Below are 20,904 nucleotides of genomic sequence, written 5' to 3'. Positions count from 1 at the left end.
TTTTTCTATATTGTGGACGTATAAATTATTAAACTGTTGGTTCAGTAATACTGACACCTGTCAGTGCCTCCTTTCTTTGGAATAGGAATTATTACATTCATCATAAGGCCGGAGAGAGTTTATCCTGTTACTAACAGCAGTTAGTTCAGTTTTATCATGGCTGGCTCTTCCAAGGTTCTCAGTACTTTGGAGGGTATATCATCTGCTTCAGGTGCTTTTTTTTCAACTTAGGTCTGTAAGATTCTTTTTGTAGTATCACAGTTTCCATTTCATCTTTATCTACTTCCTGTTATACTACCTTGGAGTGTGTTTCTCTTGTGTAAACCCTATACATATTCCTTACACATTTTAGCCATCCCTCCTTTGCTTGGTACTGGCTTGCCATTGTAGCTCTTACTAATAGTAAAGGTGCTTCCCTTTTCATATTTCCTATAGTCCTCAAATTTGTCCTCCAGCAATTCCCATTTCATTTCACTGTTTAATGCCTTCCATCAGTCTCATTTTGTTTAGGTCTGTATTCCCTTTAGCCTGCCTCGTTTTCTGCATTTACATATTTTCTTCTTTCATCGATTAAATTAAGTATCTTGTGTGCTATTTGAGGACTTCTATTGGGCCTTGACTTTTTGTGTTTGTGATCCTCTGCTGCCTTCTGCCTTCACTGTTTTGTATCTCGAAGCTACTCATTTTTAAACTTTAAATTTCCTTTGGTTCTTTCAATTAATCCAGGTTGCATCTCCTGAATTTCCCACCTCTTTGAAATTTCTTCAGTTTTAATCTGCAATTCATAAACAGTAAACGAGTGTCAGAGACATCTGGCCCTTGAAATGTACTGCAGTTTAAAATTGGACTTTGGCATCTCCGCCTTACCACAATGTAATCTATCTGAAACCTTTCAGTGGCTCCAGGTCTCTGCCAAGTGTACAACCTTCTTTTATTATTCTTAAATCTAGTGTAGCTATGATTAAATTGTGCTCTGCACTGAATTCCACCAGATAATGTCCTCTTTCACTCCTTTACCCCATTCCACATTGTTCTACTGAAGTGGATGTTGACTATGATAATGCAGTCAATAAGCTGTCCACAGTAGCTTAGGTACATTCCTATTGTTTTTACCAATTATTAGATTTATCTGCTCCCTGGTTAGAAGTCATATTCTTCCTCCCATGAGCTTCCTTAATGCACAGTTTATATAACTCCAATCCATCAGTCTCCCTTAATCAATCCTGTAACATACCTATCCAATGAAAGGATCAACCGTTTCATGCTCTGAGCTATAGAGTGCCACTTTTCTTTCTCTTAATGACAACATCGTTCTTCGTAGTCCCTGCCCACAGATCCAAATGTGGGAATATTTTACCCAAAAGGATGCCATCCTCATTAATCCAGATATTAGACCTGTATGTCATTGGGAAATATAAATGACTGTAGTGTCCCTTTGCTTTCAGCCATCCACACCCCCACCTATATAGCAAGGCCATGTTGGCTAATGTCATTCAGTCATTCAGGTTGTTGCCCTGCTCCTAGTGATACCGCTGTTGTTCTCCTTCATAACCCATATATTGTTCTGGTGGCCTTTTCACAGATACATTCCTGGTGTGGTTGTAATGTACCCTCTGGTGTAATTGCACCTATAGTACAGCTGTCTGTGTCATAGAAGCAGCATGCAAACCATACAGTTGCGACATTCTCTGCTGCAAAAGTTGTTACTGTTTGACAGCTGGTGCTCCAAGCAGGGAGAGTGCAGACAGTCACTTGCATTGTAAGGATGGATAACGTTTGTTTTTAATTATTTTTCTACTTAATTAACAAAATAGTTGTTATATTTTTTGTATTCCAAGCATCAGTAAACTACCAAGAGCCATGAACTAGCGCGAACGGACAGCTTATTGCTTGTCATACCCATGTAGAATGCAGCACATTAGTTGTACTTTAACTTGTAGAACACGTGACTGGTTTCACAGGTAGCCCTGCCTTTGACGGGATAGATGCTTGAGACCGGACCGGAGTAGTGGTGGTGGGAGGATGTACGGAACAGGTCAAGTGTCTAGGTCAGGGCTTAACAACTGGCCGGTTTTGAGCGCGAGTACTCGACGTCTGCTCAGGCACATGCTCACGAGCAGGTGCAAGGTCGCGGAGTAGGGCGGGAGGGGAGGGAGGGGAAATGCGCGCGCACGTTTGAATAGGGCCGCAGCGTGCCTATTGAATTCGCGCTGACTGTGTAACGTTTAAAGTACTGCTATCAGCTCTAACAGTCACTTCGCTGGTTAAGAATCGTGTCAAATCGCCGTTGTGTAACCCCAACCATGCTTTCGCAGTTCAACCCCCACTGGGAGGAATTGTATGTGTTTACAGAAAAAAGATGGTGTTGCAAAATGTTTAGTATGTCACAAAACGCTGAATTCTTTTAGGAAATTTTATTTGCAGCGACATTATGTGTCGTACCACGCGAAAGACTACGGAAGTGGAAAATGTGATGGACCAGATCGTGCACAGGAAGTTATTAAACTTAAAAGGAATCTATCCGAAGAAGATCTGGACGACGAAGAAAAATCAACTGAGGCAGCTCTCAGAGTGAGGTACAAAACTGCTTTGCTTTCAGCAAAATCCCTGCGCCCCTTCACTGATGGCGATTTAATAAAAGAATGTTTGGTAGTTGCAGCGGAACATTTGTGTCCATCTCAAGTTGAACAGTTTCGGATTGTGCCATTATCTAGCATGACCATTATGCGTTGCATACAGGACATGGCAGACGACGTCCAGAGCCAGCTTGCAAATATCTGTAAAGATTTTATGGCGTATTCTCTAGCTCTGGACGAAAGTGTTGATATCACTGGAACAACGCAGCTTGCCATATTTATTAGAGGTGTTAATAGAGATCTTCAGGTGAGGGAGGAGCTCCTCGATGTAGTAGCCATGAAGAACACTACAACCGGAGGTGATATTTTAAGTAGTGTTGAAGAAAGTGTTGAAAATATAGGATTGTCATGGAATTCTTAGTTTCAGTGTCTACAGATGGTGAACCGTCGATGACTAGGAAAAAATCAGGTTTTGTTGCGCTGTTGAAGGAGAAAATGCAAAAACTGACCGTGCCGAATGAAATAAGGGGCGTCCACTGTGCGATTCACCAGGAAAATGCGATTCACCAGGAAAACTTATGTGCAAAGAGTATCACTCTAAAAAATGTGACGAGTGTTGTTCGTACAACCAATTATATAAGGAAGCATGGGCTACAACACAGGCAGTTTAAAAGCTTTCTTGAGGATGTAGAAAGCCAGTATGGTAGCCTGCCTTATTACAGCGAGGTCCGCTGGTTTAGTCGTGGCGAATTATTAAATCGATTTTTGTGCCTATTAGATGAGATAAATATGTTCATGGAAATAAATAAGATGTGTGTTCCTGAATTGAAAGAGCCTTCATGGAAATGTAAGCTCGCGTTCTTAGCAGATTTAACTAGCCATCTGAATGCTTTGAACATTTCACTACAAGGTAAAGATCTGCTAATTACTCATTTCATAGATCGAATACGAGCTTTTAAAATGAAATTGACACTTTGGGTGAGTCAGCTGGAAACAGGAAATCTAGCTCATTTTCCTAAATTATCATCTATGCAAGATGTTCACAAAGACTGTGAACGTTATTCACATAGTTTAGTTGCCCTTAAGGAAGAATTTGATCAATGCTTTCAAGATCTGACAGCACTAGACAGTGACTTTGATCTGTTCTCCTCTCCATATTCAGCGAATATTGAAGAGATTCGTCCTGAGCTGCAACTAGAAATTATTGACCTGCAGTGTGACAGAGAATACAGAGACAAATTTCAGAACAAGAAAAACATTTTGGAATTCTACAGACACTTCCCTCAGGACAGATTTCCTCGTTTGCACAAACTGGCGGCTACAATAATATCAGTGTTCGGTTCCGCGTATGTTTGTGAACAACTGTTCTCTGCAGTGAAATGTAACAAGATGCGCCTGAGAAACGCATTGTCTGATCGAAATTTAAACTGCACGCTGCGCCTACAATGCACAAGAACAATTACGCCGAACATAGACGCAATTGTAAAGGGCAAAAAGTACAAGATAACCGAGAATCCCACACTTCAGTGACACCTTTTATTGTGTAACAATTCACAAATTAATACGAATGTAGAGGCATACACTAAGCTAATAAAATTATGTGGCACTTGTACATTCTCCTTTATTTGTTTCATTTGTCGCAGTAATAATTCGTGAGTGATATCCCTGCTGGTGGCCGCGGATTTACATTGACTGGCGGCAGCTGTTGTGTGCCCCACGTGACTCTCCCCACTCTCCGCTCTGGTCCGGTAGTGGGGGTAGCATGCTCGCACTGCTCCGTGCTCGCGCCTTGCTGCTCACAGCTTGCTCCGCGAGCACGTATGTTGTGAAGCCCTGGTCTAGGTCGTATTACAGGGATATGAGCCATGAGGCAAAAGGTTGGGAGCAGGGGTTTGTAGGGATGCACGAGAATATTGTGTAGGTTTGGTGGGCTGGCAGAACACTCCAGTGGGAAAGGGGTGGGTGGAGGATAGTGGGTAGGACATTTCTCATTTCAGTGAATGAAGAGAGGTTGTCGAAATCCTGCGAAATCCTGGTGGAGAACATGATTCACTTGCTGCAGTCCTGGGTGGTACTGAGTCACAAGGGGAATGCTCCTCTATGGCCGGACGGTGGGACTTTGGGAGGTGGTGGGTGACTGAAGTGATACGGCACAGGAGATCTGTTTTTGTACAAGGTTGGGAGGAAGACCTCAGTGAGACCCTCGGTATATTTTGAGAGTGACCTCTCGTCACTACAGATCTGACGGCCACGTGCATCAACTGTTGAAGTGGAGGTATTGCTGGTGGTTGGTAGGTTTGATATGGGCAGAGGTACTGATGTAGCCATCTGCTATCCCTCCCCAACCCCAGCCTCGCCTCCTCCTTACACCCTCACCACCCAGTGGTCTCTCCCATTGTGTGCTGCTGCTCGCGGTCAGGCCTCAGCAGCCAGAGACTGTGGTGGTGGGTATGTTGAGTAGCGTTCCCATTCTGGCACTTCACAGCCTACATTCCACCAACACACCCTCAGCCTTTTTATTTCTCCCTTTTTCTTAAACACGTTAGAAAAAGTCTAAGCTTAAACATTTTTCATAACAACTATCCCTCTAACAGTAATCTATAACAGTAGGACACGTCATTGAGACAAACTGCTATTTGCTGACTTTTTTCTTCTGTGAGCACTGTTTTATTAATGACGTCTTGTCTGGAGGAAATATTGTTTCCACTGTATAATAAAGTCATGTGCTGTTAGCTGCAGGCCAGCCAGTGTGGTTGAGCAGTTCTAGGCGCTTCAGTCTGGAACTGCGCGACTGCTATGGTCGCAGGTTCGAATCCTGCCTCGGGCATGGATGTTTGTGATGTCCTTAGGTTAGTTAGGTTTAAGTAGTTCTAAGTTCTAGGGGACTTATGACGTCAGAAGTTAAGTCTCATAGTACTCAAAGCCATTTGAATGTATTGGCTGCATCACAACAACTAAACATTACCAGTTGTTAGCAAAGTTGTAACAATTTAGTATGTGTGGTATTTGACATTTGTGATGGTGCTATGCCCAATTTTGCTTTCTTCTTTTGTGTATCCTTTAGTAGCTGAAGATGTAAACATCACGTTAATAATCATGTGCAGCTGATTGTTGTATAATTAATCTTTTCATCATACACCCAGTCAGTTCACTGAATATTTATTTACTGAATATAAAGAAACCAACAGAAAAATGCTCCTATCAGAGCACAAAAAGGATGAATATACTCCTGTTTATACAACTGCCTCATTCTGCCTTCCTCAGCACCTTTAAAAATATTCCCAAAAATTTTGTCTTGCAAACATATACATGCTCTTTTTTTGATATGCAGCTCACCTCTCAGTTCCATAAGATCCTTTAACGGTAACGTCAGTGTCACCCACTAGTCGATTGCTGTAAGTCGCTCATACCCGTCCTGTCCCACATCCCCATTCTCACTCTCTCATTTAGTCCAGCTCGTTGTCATTATCTAGCTCTCTCTCTCTCTCTCTCTCTCTCTCTCTGTAATTGTCTCCTCTCACAGCCACAGTCTCCTTTGTTCTGTCCTATTACTACTGTCTCCTCTCACTTGACACTCTTGACACTTGTCTTGACCTTGCTGTCGTCTCTTACTGCTACTATCGTATTCATTCCTTCCCACTGCTACTGTCTCTTTCTCACTGTCATTGTCTTCCTTGTTGTCATTGTCATAGACTCTGTCTCTCATTATCACTGGCTCTCACCCACACCAACTTTCTCCTTCCTTTTATTCCTCTCCCTGGCAACAGCTAATTCGCTCTTTTCCTAGCATTGTTTCATCACTGTCAACTGTGTTCTGGTTCCACTGTGTCCCTCTCTTTCTTTTTCACTGTCACTTTCTCCTTTGCTCTTTCTATACCACAACCACTATCTACTATCGTCCAGTATTTGTTAATTTTCTGTCTCTTTTCCTCTGTCACTCTCTCCTCTCTCAGCATAAAAAACCATGAATATGTTCACATGCCAAATTTTTGAGAAAATATTTATAGGTGGTGAGGAAGTTAGAATGGGGCGGCTGGTACCACACTTTTCAATCAGTGTTTTAGTAAACAGAAACATATTTGCCTTTATGTGCTCCTATAGGAGCATTTTTCTGCCAACTCCATTCTTTTCCCTGCCCAGAGCAGAGCATGTCACTCATATGCGAATGACTGTATGGGTCAGTAAAATTTTGATGGTTTACTTATGTGGCAGTGAAATAATACAAAACTAATTTTACATCACAGACTGGATTTTACATTAGTTTCATGTTTAACATTGGATTTTACATGCACAAAAATTTTGTGTGCGTTTCAGTATTACAATGTGGGGCTCCGAGAATCCTTCCCATGATAATGGAAGCGCTTTACTGGTATTTTCCCATGCTGTGTCACTTTGTAATCAATGTTTTTGCCTCTCAGCAGATTTTATGTGCGTATTTTACATGTGCAAATAGGATAACATTGAACCTCTCTGTCTGCGAAACAGATAAAGATATCAAGAAAATTTTAGAGTTTGTTCAAGATTAGGATTGTAGCAATATATATTAAAAATTTCAGCCATTTACTTTGCATAGCTTTCTTATAATCCACTGCACGATTTTGGTGTGGAAAAATTGTCAACTTTTCTTCTTGTTCTTCTTCTTCTTCTTCTCTCTCTCTCTCTCTCTTTTGTGTGTGTGTGTGTGGGGGGGGGGGGGGGGCAGTTGAGTCGCATTTGAGTTGTAGATTCTCCCGCTTCTGGCTACAGGAATGTGGCTGTTGGCTGTGCAAGCAGTCAACAGCAAGCAACTAGATGCTACCGGGAAAAGGGGGTGCCAAATTGATATACTTGAGGGAAAAAAAACTTGTTTCACAAAGCGCCTAGCATCCAGCCCACGTTTGTCTGTCGATTATTCGTATGATTTTGAAACACTTCCCTGTTGGGTTTTGAACATTTGTGAGCACATTTTAAGTTGATTTCTGAATTAATCATAAGTTGATTTTTGAATGCGTGATGTCTCTGTCAGGAGAATCCTCATCGCATCTAGAAATAAACTTTCCGCAGACAAAAGGGGACGGGGCTATATGAGCTGAGCGGAGTAAAGCCGAACAGATGAATGCCAATCACTGTCTGATTATGGGTTTGCGAATGATCAGCGTTGTTATAATTACTAGCGAAATCTATAGATTCAGACTACCAGAATGGAAATAAACGACTGACAGGAATAACAGGTGAGAAAGATTCTCGGTGTATCCAAGAAAATGAAATTTTGACAGAAAATTTTTGATCAGACCCCTATACTAGTAAGGACCAATTGTACAGTCCCCAGCTAGCAGCCGCTTAAGTTGGTGATGACAAGATTGTTTGTTAGAACAAGGAAGGAGAAGAAACAGTGACATCACACAAATTATGGAAGAATAAGACAATTACAAACTTATATAAAAATTTCGTAATACTACTTTTTGATCTCATGTTTGAGAAACTGGTGCATATGAATGAAACGCAAAACTGTTTCCTAACATAAAACTTTTTGCTTGTAGTAGGCCTCATAGGCATTTGATATTGGTACTTCGTGAATTATATTCTGTGTTGTTAGAAACAGCCTCTTTTATTTGGTGTGTGTTTCAAAACTGCTGCAATATTAGAAAGGCCTATTTTGTTTTATCTAGCAGACAGTGACAAAATAGACATAATCAGATCGAGAAACCACACCCGTCTTGGGTATTATTTGTGTTAACAGCTTTTTCAGTATTAGATATCGACATTTCGATTTTTCATGTTGCAAAACGTTTGACGAACTTTGATGAGGTAATAGATTCTCCCGCAGAAAGGAAAGCACACCATGTAAAGCTGTAGTAAGATTAGAAAGAAAAAAGTGCTAGGAGCTAAGGATTGAAGAAATGTGTACTTTCTTGCTTATCTCTTGTCTTTATTGGTTTTATGTAGCCTATATTCAATTTTATATCACACAAAACAGCAAGTTATTAACTAATAGGCAATAAAGAGTGCAAATTTTCTGAAGTGTTCTTGTTCTCCCGATTGAAAATAATCCTATCCGCAAAAAAAAAAAAAAAAAAGAGGGGCAGGCTGTCAAACCAGCCGAATGGGAGCTGGAGTGGCACCACAGGACATTTCAATTTCCCCTGTCCTGAATATAGTTTGATAGCATACATTACAAAATATACACGTTTCAATTCCACAGAGCGAAATACAGTGATGTGCGGTAGGAGAATGCTTTATGAAGAGGCGTGGCACTGCACTTTGGCGCACTTAAGACCAAATAATATGTCTTAACATTTCCTTGAACACATATGTTTTATGTTTCAGACTTTTCAGAAAGATATGTGCTACAAGATGAACATATTTTTGAAAATTCAGTTTTTTTAGTATTGACCCAGTAAGCAAATATCGTAGATACGGGGCTGATGCACAGAGCAGTATGAGTTATAGTGGGTAGTCTCCACGTGACCTGTGTTTACATTTAGTGATTTTGCTGTTTCCCCCTCGTTTACTCTCACGTCAAATGAAAACAAACCAGATATCTGCGGCCGGTAGCTATCAAGTGAATTAAAATGCATTCAGATCATTAGGGAAGGCTAAAATATGTCATTAGTGTCAGATTTTATTTTAAAAGTTACATTCCGAAAACCACACTGAAAAGCTTTATATCAGGTCGAGGTCTACTTCATTGGGAATCTGGACATACGAATGTGCACTTTAAATGTGCACATTTCAGTATGATTCACAAAATTCCGATGCTCTTGGAGTATCCTCTGATGTGTTGTTTCTTTTATGACATATTATTTGATCTTTTAATATTTTACACGTATGTACATATGGGCTTCCTATGTCATGATAGCTGCGCAAGTGCGGTGTTGCCTGTTATTTGCACTCTATGGCAACTGCTGAAATGAACTTATTTGTAACAGGTCGCGGGAAAATGTTGCGAATGGTGATTTGAAAAGCGTTACTTTCAAAGTAAATATCCTTTTACGGCAAGTTGAACTATGTACGAGAATGTACCATGAATTTATTAAACCACAGAGCGTTTGACTGTCATTTAAAAATCAACTCTTTGATGATGAGCCATTTAGAAGAATTTCGAACCCTGAAGATCAGACATTTATGTCATTATTAAAAATTTTACTGGCACATTTGTGTGATATATCTTAAGTGTAACACGCGGAAAAAAGATCAACATCATATACAAAAGCTTAGCTTCTCTTGCAGCTTATTAACCTTAGAGACCGATATTATATGTGAAAGCTTTGCTTTTATTGTATCAACACTATGTATATTAATTTAAACTATTAACTTTCCATGTATTCTTTGTGCTACTCAACAGTGATGTTGCTGTTGGCTGGCTACATCATGTGTCCTATGCTTTGAATATCCGCTGCCATCGGCTGGCGAGATCACGTGACATGAGCTGTGACTGGCTTACAAATGCGCATCGCAATCTCGATTTCAATTATTTGGAAAGTAACGTGGTGTTTGGTGGAATTCCAATATATACTTTCATAATACGAAACGCAGTGTACATGTTGCTGAACATCAAAGATATTTCCAAAACGTGTCTTTTTCCCTGAGTTTTGTTTTCTAAAGTGCCGGGAAATTCTAACCCCGTGTATAAAACCATAACCATTCAAAGGATTGATAAGGGAAAATATACGGTCACTTAACACGGAAAATGTATGTTTTCATCCCGGAGAAGTGTATTTTTAACTGGGAAATCCGGGAAAAATTTGGAAATTTTTTTTCCTTGTCCGCATATACACCCTGACAGTAGGCCACAACAAATGAAAAAAGTAGCATGCATACCAGAACACAGCTGGGGCATTACTTCTGTTACAGACAAACTGAACAAATGATCTAGCCTTTGTGCCTCGTGTTTGTGGTGTAATGTAATTGGCCATTTTTGAAACTGATGTCTCATTCGTACATGAGAACTCTTATTCTGGTACAATTTAAAAATAAATTGCATTTAGCCAATAGCTTCTCCCCCACCACCACCACCACCACCACCACCACCACCACCACCCCATCCCCCCAAAAGTGTAGGATGCTGGTCAGAGAATGAACTGAATGGTAATTTAGCTTAAGGTGCCATCTACTTCACAGTAAAGCTGTTCAAACTGATGAGCTTTCTTACAGCTGCTTCATCTGGTTTTTGAATACAGATTTAATATATGAAAAAATAATATTCAGAATGTTGATGACATAACTCTCCTCTTAAATTTATTCTAAATTAGATAATGCTATGGCGAGGCATCCTTCTCACAATTTCCATGATGTGAGAAAAATTTGTCTTACTTAGATTTGTGTTATAACTGTCACTCTAAAAGTTATGAATCATAATATAACAAATAAATTTATATGTGCATACTGCATATTAAGCCAACTGAATTTTATCACATTTTCATCCATTGTGTAACTGTTGCAATGAAGATGGTAATCACTGTGATCAAATTAAAAGTACACCAAGAATAAAAAAAGAAAGAAAAAGTATATTCATTTTGTAGTAGGATCGAACCAACACCCCTAGGCGTTCCACACTATGCTACCACAATATCTCTCAGCCTGCAGGCATTTTAGTGGATCTAGCTTCCACCGTCAGGTAACAGGGGCACTACTTTAACTTGAGCATGACTGTACATAGTCCTGTGACCAAGTTAGCTTCCTGTAATTCCCTTTGCCGAGTGATAATCTGATCTGGTTAATTTCCTATTTGAAAACCTTGCCACATGGAATGTACAGATGAAATACTCTGTTAACTATTTGAAAATATTTTCGTCAGACTGGTATTTAAAGCTGTAGTGATAAATTTATGGCGCATTATAATTTCTTTAAATATTGATGAGAAATAAGAAAAAGTCATCATATTTGAGTATTTACATTCAAAGTCTCTACTTTTAGAACATATTACTATGCAGATGATTATAGTAGGAAAGTTCTGGTAGAATGTAAATACTTTAGGAACAAAGGAGATCACTTACCAAGAAGCAGCAGCATTGAGTCATTGACAGGTACTCGCGCCCAAACACACACACACACACACACACACACACACACACACACACACACACCTGTGCTCCGATATGGTGTCAGCTGGATGCAATGCCAGGATCATATTTTGGCAGTGGTGTTGAAAGAGATAGTGAAGCAGGAGGCAGAAAAAAAAAAGTTAGGTGCGTAACTAACTCAGAGGGAGACAGCCAGTTGCTGGCTAAAAATGTGGGAGGGAGGAGAGGCAGATGTACAGGCTAGTCATGTGATGCACGAATGTCAGAGTCGGTGAGGAGCGGCACACAATGAAGGTGACGTGGCTTATGAGGGAGTAATAGGACAGAGAAAGAGGAAACTGTTCAATGGAAGGTCTGGGGACAGTGGGTTGGTGGACATTGAGGCCAGGAGGGTTATGGGAATGAAAGATGTGTTGCAAGGATAATTTCCATCTTCGTAGTTCAGAGAGGCTGCTGATGGGTGTAAGAATGGCCTGGCTTGTGAAGCAAGCATTGAAATGGAGCATGATTTGCATGGCTGCATGCTCTGTGACCGGGTAGTGAACTTTATTCAAGGCCATAGTTTGGTAGTGACCGTTCATTCTGACGGGAAATTGATTGGTTGTCATATTGTCATAAAGAGCTGTGCAGTGATTTGCAGCAGTGTTGGTACATGACATGGCTATTTTCACAGGTGGCCCTGTCTCTGATGGCTTAGGATAAGCTCCTGACAGGACTGGAGTAGGAAGTGCTGGCTGGGTGTATTGGGCAGGTCTTGCGCCTGATTGTTTTACAGGTTAGTGATCCCTGTGGCCAGGGCTTGGGAGTGGAATTGGCATATGGATGTACTAGGATGTTGTGAAGATTGGGCGGGCTATGGGACACCGCTTTTGTTCGGAGGGATGGGAAGGAAGTTAGGTAGGATGTCCTTCATTTCAGGGCAAAATGCTAGATAATCAAACCCCAGTCCTGGCAAAGGATGAGGTTCAGTTGTTCTAATTCAGGTTTATGTTAGGTTATGAGGGTGGCACTCTTTTTCTTGGAGAACCTTGACTAATCGTAGCTTTTACTTATAAAATTGCAGTTTCACGAAAGGCATAGAGCACTCCAGTCGTATATTTGGTCTCGTTGTCGTCGAGGCCGTATTTTAATAACAAAAACAAACAAAAAAAAAAAAATTGTATGCTACAATTGAAACTGTTTGTTCTAGTAATATTCTAACAGTACTATTTGAAAACTAAATGATATCTACTTTCAGATATTATTTAGTTCATTCAGAATCTATTTATGGTTCAGTAAGTGTGAGAATTTTAGTTAGAGACCATCTGTTTGAATCAAATAATATTTGTAGTATGTTGCAGAATTCTTCTTTAAGCAGTATTTCTGGCTTCTAAGTGTTGGATTATTCCCCTTAACTGATGAACAATTCTTTTGTTTCAGCCTGAATTTTACCAGGTTTGTCACACAAAAGCAGCTTATGAAGAATATGGGCCAAGTATATGTCGCCACAATCCAGTTTTTGGAACTATGACATAAATAATGCACAAACATTTTTAACAGAGATAATTATTTGAAAAGCAGCAGTACGATAAAGGTGAATTTATTGTCGGAACAGTGAATTTGAGTTATTCTTAATTGACAGCCAAATCCAGTTTAATTATGTGGATTGCTTATTCATTGTGAACTTGAAGATTTATTTTGGCCTACTTGATACTGTCTGTTCCTGTCACTAATTGTAAGGATGTGTAATTCAAAACAAAGAGGAATTTGTTTTTTGTATTTAAGTATGTTGATTGATTTCAAAGTTTTGTACTCATATGCATGGAAATGCTATTGTAAAAACAAAAAGCTACTATTATGAAAAAAAGTTGCTTTTTTATAATCCTCCAGGTTTTTATTATTTACAAGATAGCTTGCATTTTTGCTTTAATAGGCCTTGCTCATGTGTCATCAACCACTTTTTGTATAGTGTATGTAATTGTGTTTATAATATTCCAAACAATTCTGTTGCTTGTTCAGCGAAAGAAGTGTTATGGAGGGATCTGATGCATTTACTTTCCAGGACAGACGGCTGAAGTTAATGAGAAATGTTTACACAAAACTTAAAGCATTCCTTAAAGATGTCATATCATAATGTTGTTGAAACATATAGGGAGAAAATGTAATTTATTCTTTGTCACAGCATGAGATACAGAATTATAAACACGTTGTTAAAACCAGGAAATGTTTCCTTTTTTCTGGTGAAGTAAAATAATAAATATGAGTTTCATATTTGGTGAGCAGTTGTAGTTATATCTAATTTACTTTCTTGCTAAATACTTTGAACAATTAAAAAAAAAAAAATCTTTCGAGAATACTATAATACTTGGAAGCCTCTGCATCTCCTGTCAGCTCATTAATCTCAACATGGGTAATAAACCCCTTAGAATTGATAATTGAAGGAAATACGTCAATGTCAAGCAGGTCCCCACAGTCCTTGATCACAGATCTATATTACAGTGGTAACCTGCATTATGTATGGTCGCAGTAATGCATTGCAGAGCAGCCATTGCTCGCTTCCCCCTCCACATACAGACAAAAAGCAGTCAAAGACGAAGACAAAAAAAGAGAGGAATTTAAGTAGAGGTTCTTGGTGAAGAGAAGAGGGGAGTGAGTGAGTTTTAAGGGTTTGAAGAATGGGAGGTGCACACATGAATGTGTGCCTAGGGAAGGACATTGTTTGTGTAATGATAATTTGTTTTGTTCCTGTGCCTGTCAAACCCTCAACTATGAGGCATTACATTTATTCCTACTCTTATCCTAGTGTAGACAAATTGACTCCTATGGGAATAGTGATTTATTGTTTAGTTTGTTCATTAAAAACACATTTGTCCAATTTCTTGGTGTTCTCATAAAATTAGTAAATTGTAAGAACATACTCCAGTGTTACCACATTATCCCGTATGTTTGTTGCATGATGATACAGGTCTGTATACTCCTCTCTTTCAGGACTCAGATGATTACTTGAAAAATAGATTCCTAATGCTATCAGACCAGCACCAGATTGGAGTAAAGTAATGTATTACACCTTGATCTTTCTATCCAGTGAATGGAGTCGGCAATTATTAAAAGGCATTTTCTTTTCAGTTTAGTAGATGTTTACAACCGCGTATGTGCAAAATGTGTCCATTGTCAGCGATGTTATGGCATGTTGCAGCACTTGTGAGTGATTAGTCCATGCCACTTACGTCCTGTCTAGAAGGACACTTCAGCCCATAAAAACTCCAGAGTCCGAGACATAGTTGTTGACGTCTCTATGACGAAAAATCAGTCATTGCTTAATGGCTCTCATATACAAGAGACATTGTAGAATGCAATAGTTGGAGTCACGAACGATGGCGGTCGAGTTTGGGCTCATTCTGCACACCTGCATCAGGCATTCACCAACAGCCAATGAGCATTCAGTAGTTCTGAGTGCTCTGCTGTAAATGTTTTAGGCAATGTGAGCATTAAACATGATGTCGTTAAGTTATTCAATGATTTTTCATTCCATTTGTTGTGAATTTTCATCGCTGATGGTGATAAGAGAAAAATCTATGCAAACGTATGATCATATGAGGTATCAAGTGAAATTTGTGGCTGGATTGAGGACTTTATGGTAGGGAGGACACAGCATGTTTCTCTTTGCTGGAGAGTCATCATCAGATGTAGAAGTAACTTTGGGTGTGCCCTATGGAAGTGTATTGGGACCCTTACTGTTCATATTATATGTTAATAACTTTGCAGACAATATTAATAATAAAATAAGGCTTTTGTCTATAATGAAGTACTGTCTGAAAGAAGTTGCATAAATATTCAGTCAGAGCTTGATAAAACTTCAATGTGGTGCAGATTGGCAACTTACTTTAAATATTCAGAAATGTAAAATTTTGTACTTCACAAAACAAAAAATCTTGGTATCCTACAACTATAATATCAGTGAGTCACTGTTGGAATTGACCAACTCGTACCTGGGTGTAAAACTTTGTTGGGATACGAAATTGAATGATCACTAGTAATTGAGGAGTTTATACATTTTTGACAAACGTACTGAATTACATGGTTGGGCCTGTAAATATTCTTATTGGGGGGGCGGGGGCAGCTTTACTGTAATGTAATTATTCCTTTTTGCATTTTCTGTGGGCTAGTGGCTCTAAACAGCATGGATTACCAGGATTGGTTTTCTATACCTAAAAATTACTTTTCTGTTTCATGCGTAAGCAGAGTGAACAGTTAGTAGTTGAACATGGAATGTACTCAATGCACAATGTTGTGTGTGTATATTCCGGATAATAAACATAAAAGAAAATCAGAGGATACAAAGAATATTAATGTGAAAGTAAAATTTTTCTTAATGGATTGCAAGTTATATCCATGGACTGACATGAGTCAATGTACATGAAAAAAATGAAATGATCGTATGGCATTGTTGGCCGGGAGGTCCCATTCAGGTTCAGCCGCCAAGTGCAAGTGTTATTTCAGTCGGCGCCACCTTGCGGCCGATGATGAGGATGAAATGGTGATGAGGACAACACAACACCCAGTCCCTGAGCGGAGAAAATCTCCAATCTGGTCGGGAATCGAACCCAGGCTCAGTGGATAGGAGGCAAGAACGTTACCACCCAGCTAAGCAGGTGGACATATCATGTACATGTAAAGCTGTCTCTCTCATAGCATGAAAATGAACATGGACGAGGAGCTGGTGACATTACATCATTGAATTCTGTGTTCCACTACACTGCAGGGCATGAAATAAAGAATCTGGCATGTTCGATTTTTGCCTCGTGCAAAATAACGTGGCCAATGAGGTAAGACATTGTTTTACAGCACAAGCAGAAAGTAGGAACTGCCATATTGTATGGCATTAAACATCATATTTGGTGAATTTTCTTTCTCATGGAGTATGTCGTACAAATATGAGCTGTTTCAAAGCTTCAACAAATTGAGTGTCTTCTGACAAACACTTCAATTTGTTATAATAAAATTACGGGAAACTACATTTTGGCAGGTAAAATTTTCCTGTTCTGTAGCTGATGCTTTTAGTGTTATAACCTATGAGCTATGTAACTATACAATTTCATTGCTGTGGCACAATGATCTTTTGTGAGGATACAAAGACACAAATTAGTAACTCAGGAGATTGTAAAACACCTGGCCCCATAATAGATAATATAATAGAAAAATCGTGGCTAGATGGTAATCAGTCAAGTTTAACCCTCCTGTTACCAAGTGGGGTATTTGGACTACCCCAAAAGAGTTTTGTGTTTTATTGTAATATTTGTTCTCAGATTTCGTTATTTCCATTGAATGGGTTTATTTAGTATTGGAAACCAACTTTTCAGGTTATTAGAAGTATTTAATCAGATCACAGATACAAAGTGCAAAATTTTTTTTTTATCTTTCACTAAATTCAGTACTCAACGAACAGAAAATTAATAATCTGTGTACATCAACAGTCACTGCAGTAAAATTACACAAGACGTTTTTCAACTTTTCAGTCAAGTACAGTTTTGCACTACATGCACTTCACAGTAATAGTTTCTTCTCTGTGTATATTACAAACAGGTTTCTTGCACGTTACACAACAGAATCTTGTTTTCCGATCTTCGTTTCTCTTGCAATCTTGATATCGTTGTGGCATTGGTAACTTGAAACACTGGGTCTGGATCACTGCTGTAGGAATTGCAATACCACAAGCTTTCAGTGCATCTTTATGAAGACTATTGATATTTTTGGCTCTTTCTTCCGTGTTGCCTTTGCTGAGTCCCAATGCCAGTTCAGTCGTGAAGAGTTTACGTCAGCTTTGGTTATTCTTCTGTCTTTCAGGAAATCTTTGAGTGTACAGAATATATGCATTCAGTGCTGCAATATCTATCATTTCCATGAAGATTCTTAGTGGCCACCGCCTCGTTCCTCTAACACAACTGTATTCTCTTTTCATTTTGTCCCCATTATTTACAGCACCTTTGGTTTTGTTGTAGTGCAGTATGATTTTGGGTTTGTGTTCACTTTCTTCACCACTCACTTGTCTCTCCAGATAACTTTATTATAGGGAAAAAATCAACCTGGGGTAGTCAGAATAACCCACTTGGTAATGCGAGGGTTAAGCAAGTTGTTAGGGTTAGTCAGAGCGTTGAACTGATTCTGGGTTCATTGTGTTTGGATATTTTTTTCAGAGGTGCTCCCGGGATGCTGTGCGACACAGAAAGACCATCTTATCATAAAAGTGTATCATCGCAAGTAGCCACAGACTACAGTGCCATGTGTCGCACCAAGGAGCCCCTCCAGAAGTAGTTCCATGATGAAGGTCAATGCTGACCTAATAGTTTGAATGAGGTAAAAGAGAATTCTGCCAATAGCATTGGAACAGATCAGTGGTGATTGTGTTACTAACAAGTTGTAAGTTGAGTTGTGAATTCAAGTCTGTCTATAATCTGGCAAATAAAACCAGATAATCTTCCAGAACAGCTGAATAGTTTTTCTTTGTAAATAGTAATTTTCAGAAAAAAGGGAGAAATTCTGCCAGCTGATGGTAAAAGCATGCATCAAGACAGCAGAATCCCCACATGTGGTGACGCGTCTCTGTGATAAGGAGAGAATGGCAATATGGAAATGAATTCTCAAACCTGGCATCTTGAGACATGATTACTGTGCGAGAAGATATATGGAGCACCTGATCTAGAGATGACCACATTAATAATAGAATTGATAATGTTGACAAAATGCAGTAGGAACAGAATAGTAAAAGAAAAAGATATAAACTCATTTTTAAAAAAACATGATGCAGGTGCGTTGATACCAGTGAATGTAACAGTATTAGCAACTGTGTAACATTACGAGTTAATGTTAAACAATGACTCCATGTTATGAAGTAACATGAATTAGATGCATGGGCACTGATTTGGAATGATCATAAAAATATAATTTGGCACCAAATATGCAAAGTTTAACATGGCAACAGTAGTAAACAGTTTTGCCAGGCTAATAAAAAGGCAAACAATTGATATGATTGTATTGAGAAGAGTTTATTCAAGATTAATTCACTTGATACAACAGGGAAATCTTTGAGAAGATTATTTTCAAATCAACTCATTTTGTAACTACAATGTTCACATTGACTACGACCAATTCGTGATTATGAATTCGCCTGATTACTACCAGAAGACGCAGTTATAGCATCAACGATTGGCAACATTTAAAAGAGGATTATACCTCAACAGGGCATTACTACAGGTTGGCAACGTTTAAAAGAGGATTATACCTCAACAGGGCATTACTACAGGAAAGCAGCCGGAGGAAGTACCAATGGCAGCAACAGAGGGCAATTAATAGAACTTTTGCTAATACTTCACAAAATATGGAGAGGGAAAACTAGCAAGTTTCCAGGGAGGGGTTGAGTCCCCAGCAGCACCTAATGAACCACCTGGCAAACATTTGCAACTGGTACAATGATGGAGCTGGTGTTTCAGAGGACTTGTTGGAAGAATTAGAACAACCAATGGAAAAATGGAAAACATACCAGTTAATATCATTTATATTCCGGAAATGTGATAAATCAGTACATTCTACAACAACATATAATTTTTATAGCTTTTTCTGACATTTCCAGTATGTGGAGTTAAAGTAACATGAGCCACAGGAACAATAGTAAACCTATACAATCAGAGATGTTAGTGACATTACTGTATTTTCTCGAATCTAAGCCGCACTTTTTTCTGGTTTTTATAATCCAAAAAACCGCCTGCGGCTTAGAATCAAGTGCAAAGTAAGCGGAAGTTCTGAAAAATGTTGGTAGGTGCCGCCACAACTAACTTATGCCATCGAATATATGTAGTGCTACACAGGCATGCTTTGCAGGCACAAAGATAAATACTGGCGCCAAAACCTCTGCGTCAGTAAATAAATTAAAAGAAAAGGTAGAAGAATGTAAACATTATGCCGTGTATTCTTTCGTGTTCGCTGCTATCTCATTTAAATCCTATCTGCCTAATATACCACAAAACTAGAGTGAGACAACAGCAGAATAATATATATATCATGTTTATATTCGTATTATTCTTATGCTGAATAGTGATACAGTCAGAAATGAAGCACGGCAACTGAATAGATTTTCAAATTTTAGGTGACTCTAATTTCTGTGCAGAATGTAATGTTCTAAAGAGGCGTCTGCAAAGATTTTTGAACGGAGAAAATTTTTCGCTAAACTCTGGTTCAGAACGTCTTCTATCATACGCAGTCTATTATTTGGTTCTTGTTGATCATTATCAAAGAAAGCAGCCGTGCAAGTAACAACAAATAGCAGTCTCTTGCCATTGTTTCGCTTATGAGACAATTCCTCTTCTTTTTTATTGTAAGCCGCGGTAGTGAGCACAAAAGCAAGCCATGCCGCGAGCGGTGACAAGTCGTAAACACTCATTATCAGAATGCGACAAACAATACATGACACAATACAATACTACACTTTCAGCTTAGAGTGGTGTAAACGCCTGTAACAAAGAGAACGGCACTTATCAGATCAAAGCAAAATTAGCAATCGATTCAAACTAGACGAAGCACGTGAAAAAGGAACGGTATCCGTATAAATACGGACGGAGCGCCTGACACATAGCAGTGGCTACTTGGTAAAGCTTAACTGTTAAGCTTACGACTCGAACCAAACTTCTGTAGCTGTATCTTCATCCATTCGACCTAAATAGTGTCTCATGTTACAATGGACCTACTTTGTTTCGATTTGGAGGTGCGGTCTAAAACTTTTCTTTCACCTTGATTTCGAGTATCATTTTTCAGATGCGGCTTAGATTCGAGTGCGGTTTAGATTCGAGTAAATATGGTAAGCTTTCATGATTATTGTGTGTGTTACTATCCGATACTCATTTATGAATTAAATGATCGGAGATTTTAGGTACAGGCTGCTTGTCTGAACAGGGAGTTATATTAGACTTTAGGAAGGGCATGATAACATCCACTTATGGAAAAATAACATAGGACTGGTGACATTGAATTGCATGACTCTCACATATGACTAACATTCAAAAGAGTACAGATAACTGTGGACCAAAGTTTTTATATGATTACAATAAGTGCATGATAAAGACAACTTAATAAATTATGTTAATAAATCATCATATTAGGAGGGAGAGAGAGAAAGAGACAGAAGATAAAGGTAACAACACTACCAAAGAAGCATATAAAAGAATTCTCCATAAGGCCTGGACCAGTACACGACTGTGTGCAAGTTAAAGATATAACAGCATAAACCATTTTTTGTCAAACCATATCAAATACCAGTAGCTACCAGTCACTAAAAAGACAAAATAAACAGAATAGTT

General features: G+C 39.0%; 1 protein-coding gene across 1 annotated transcript in view; it reads left to right on the top strand.

Annotated features, from left to right (window-relative positions):
• Positions 1-14,432, top strand: part of LOC124796089 (actin-related protein 3) — a 90,305-nt gene extending 75,873 nt beyond the window's left edge. The window contains exon 8 of the mRNA XM_047260174.1: positions 12,998-14,432. Within this exon, the coding sequence (XP_047116130.1) occupies positions 12,998-13,093 (96 nt within the window). The 3' untranslated portion in view covers positions 13,094-14,432. The remainder of the gene's footprint in view (positions 1-12,997) is intronic.
• The last annotated feature ends 6,472 nt before the right edge of the window (positions 14,433-20,904 follow it).

The sequence above is a fragment of the Schistocerca piceifrons genome, chromosome 4 (assembly GCF_021461385.2).
Source record: "Schistocerca piceifrons isolate TAMUIC-IGC-003096 chromosome 4, iqSchPice1.1, whole genome shotgun sequence".
NCBI lineage: Eukaryota > Metazoa > Arthropoda > Insecta > Orthoptera > Acrididae > Schistocerca > Schistocerca piceifrons.
This window is presented reverse-complemented; position numbering and strand designations above follow the sequence as displayed.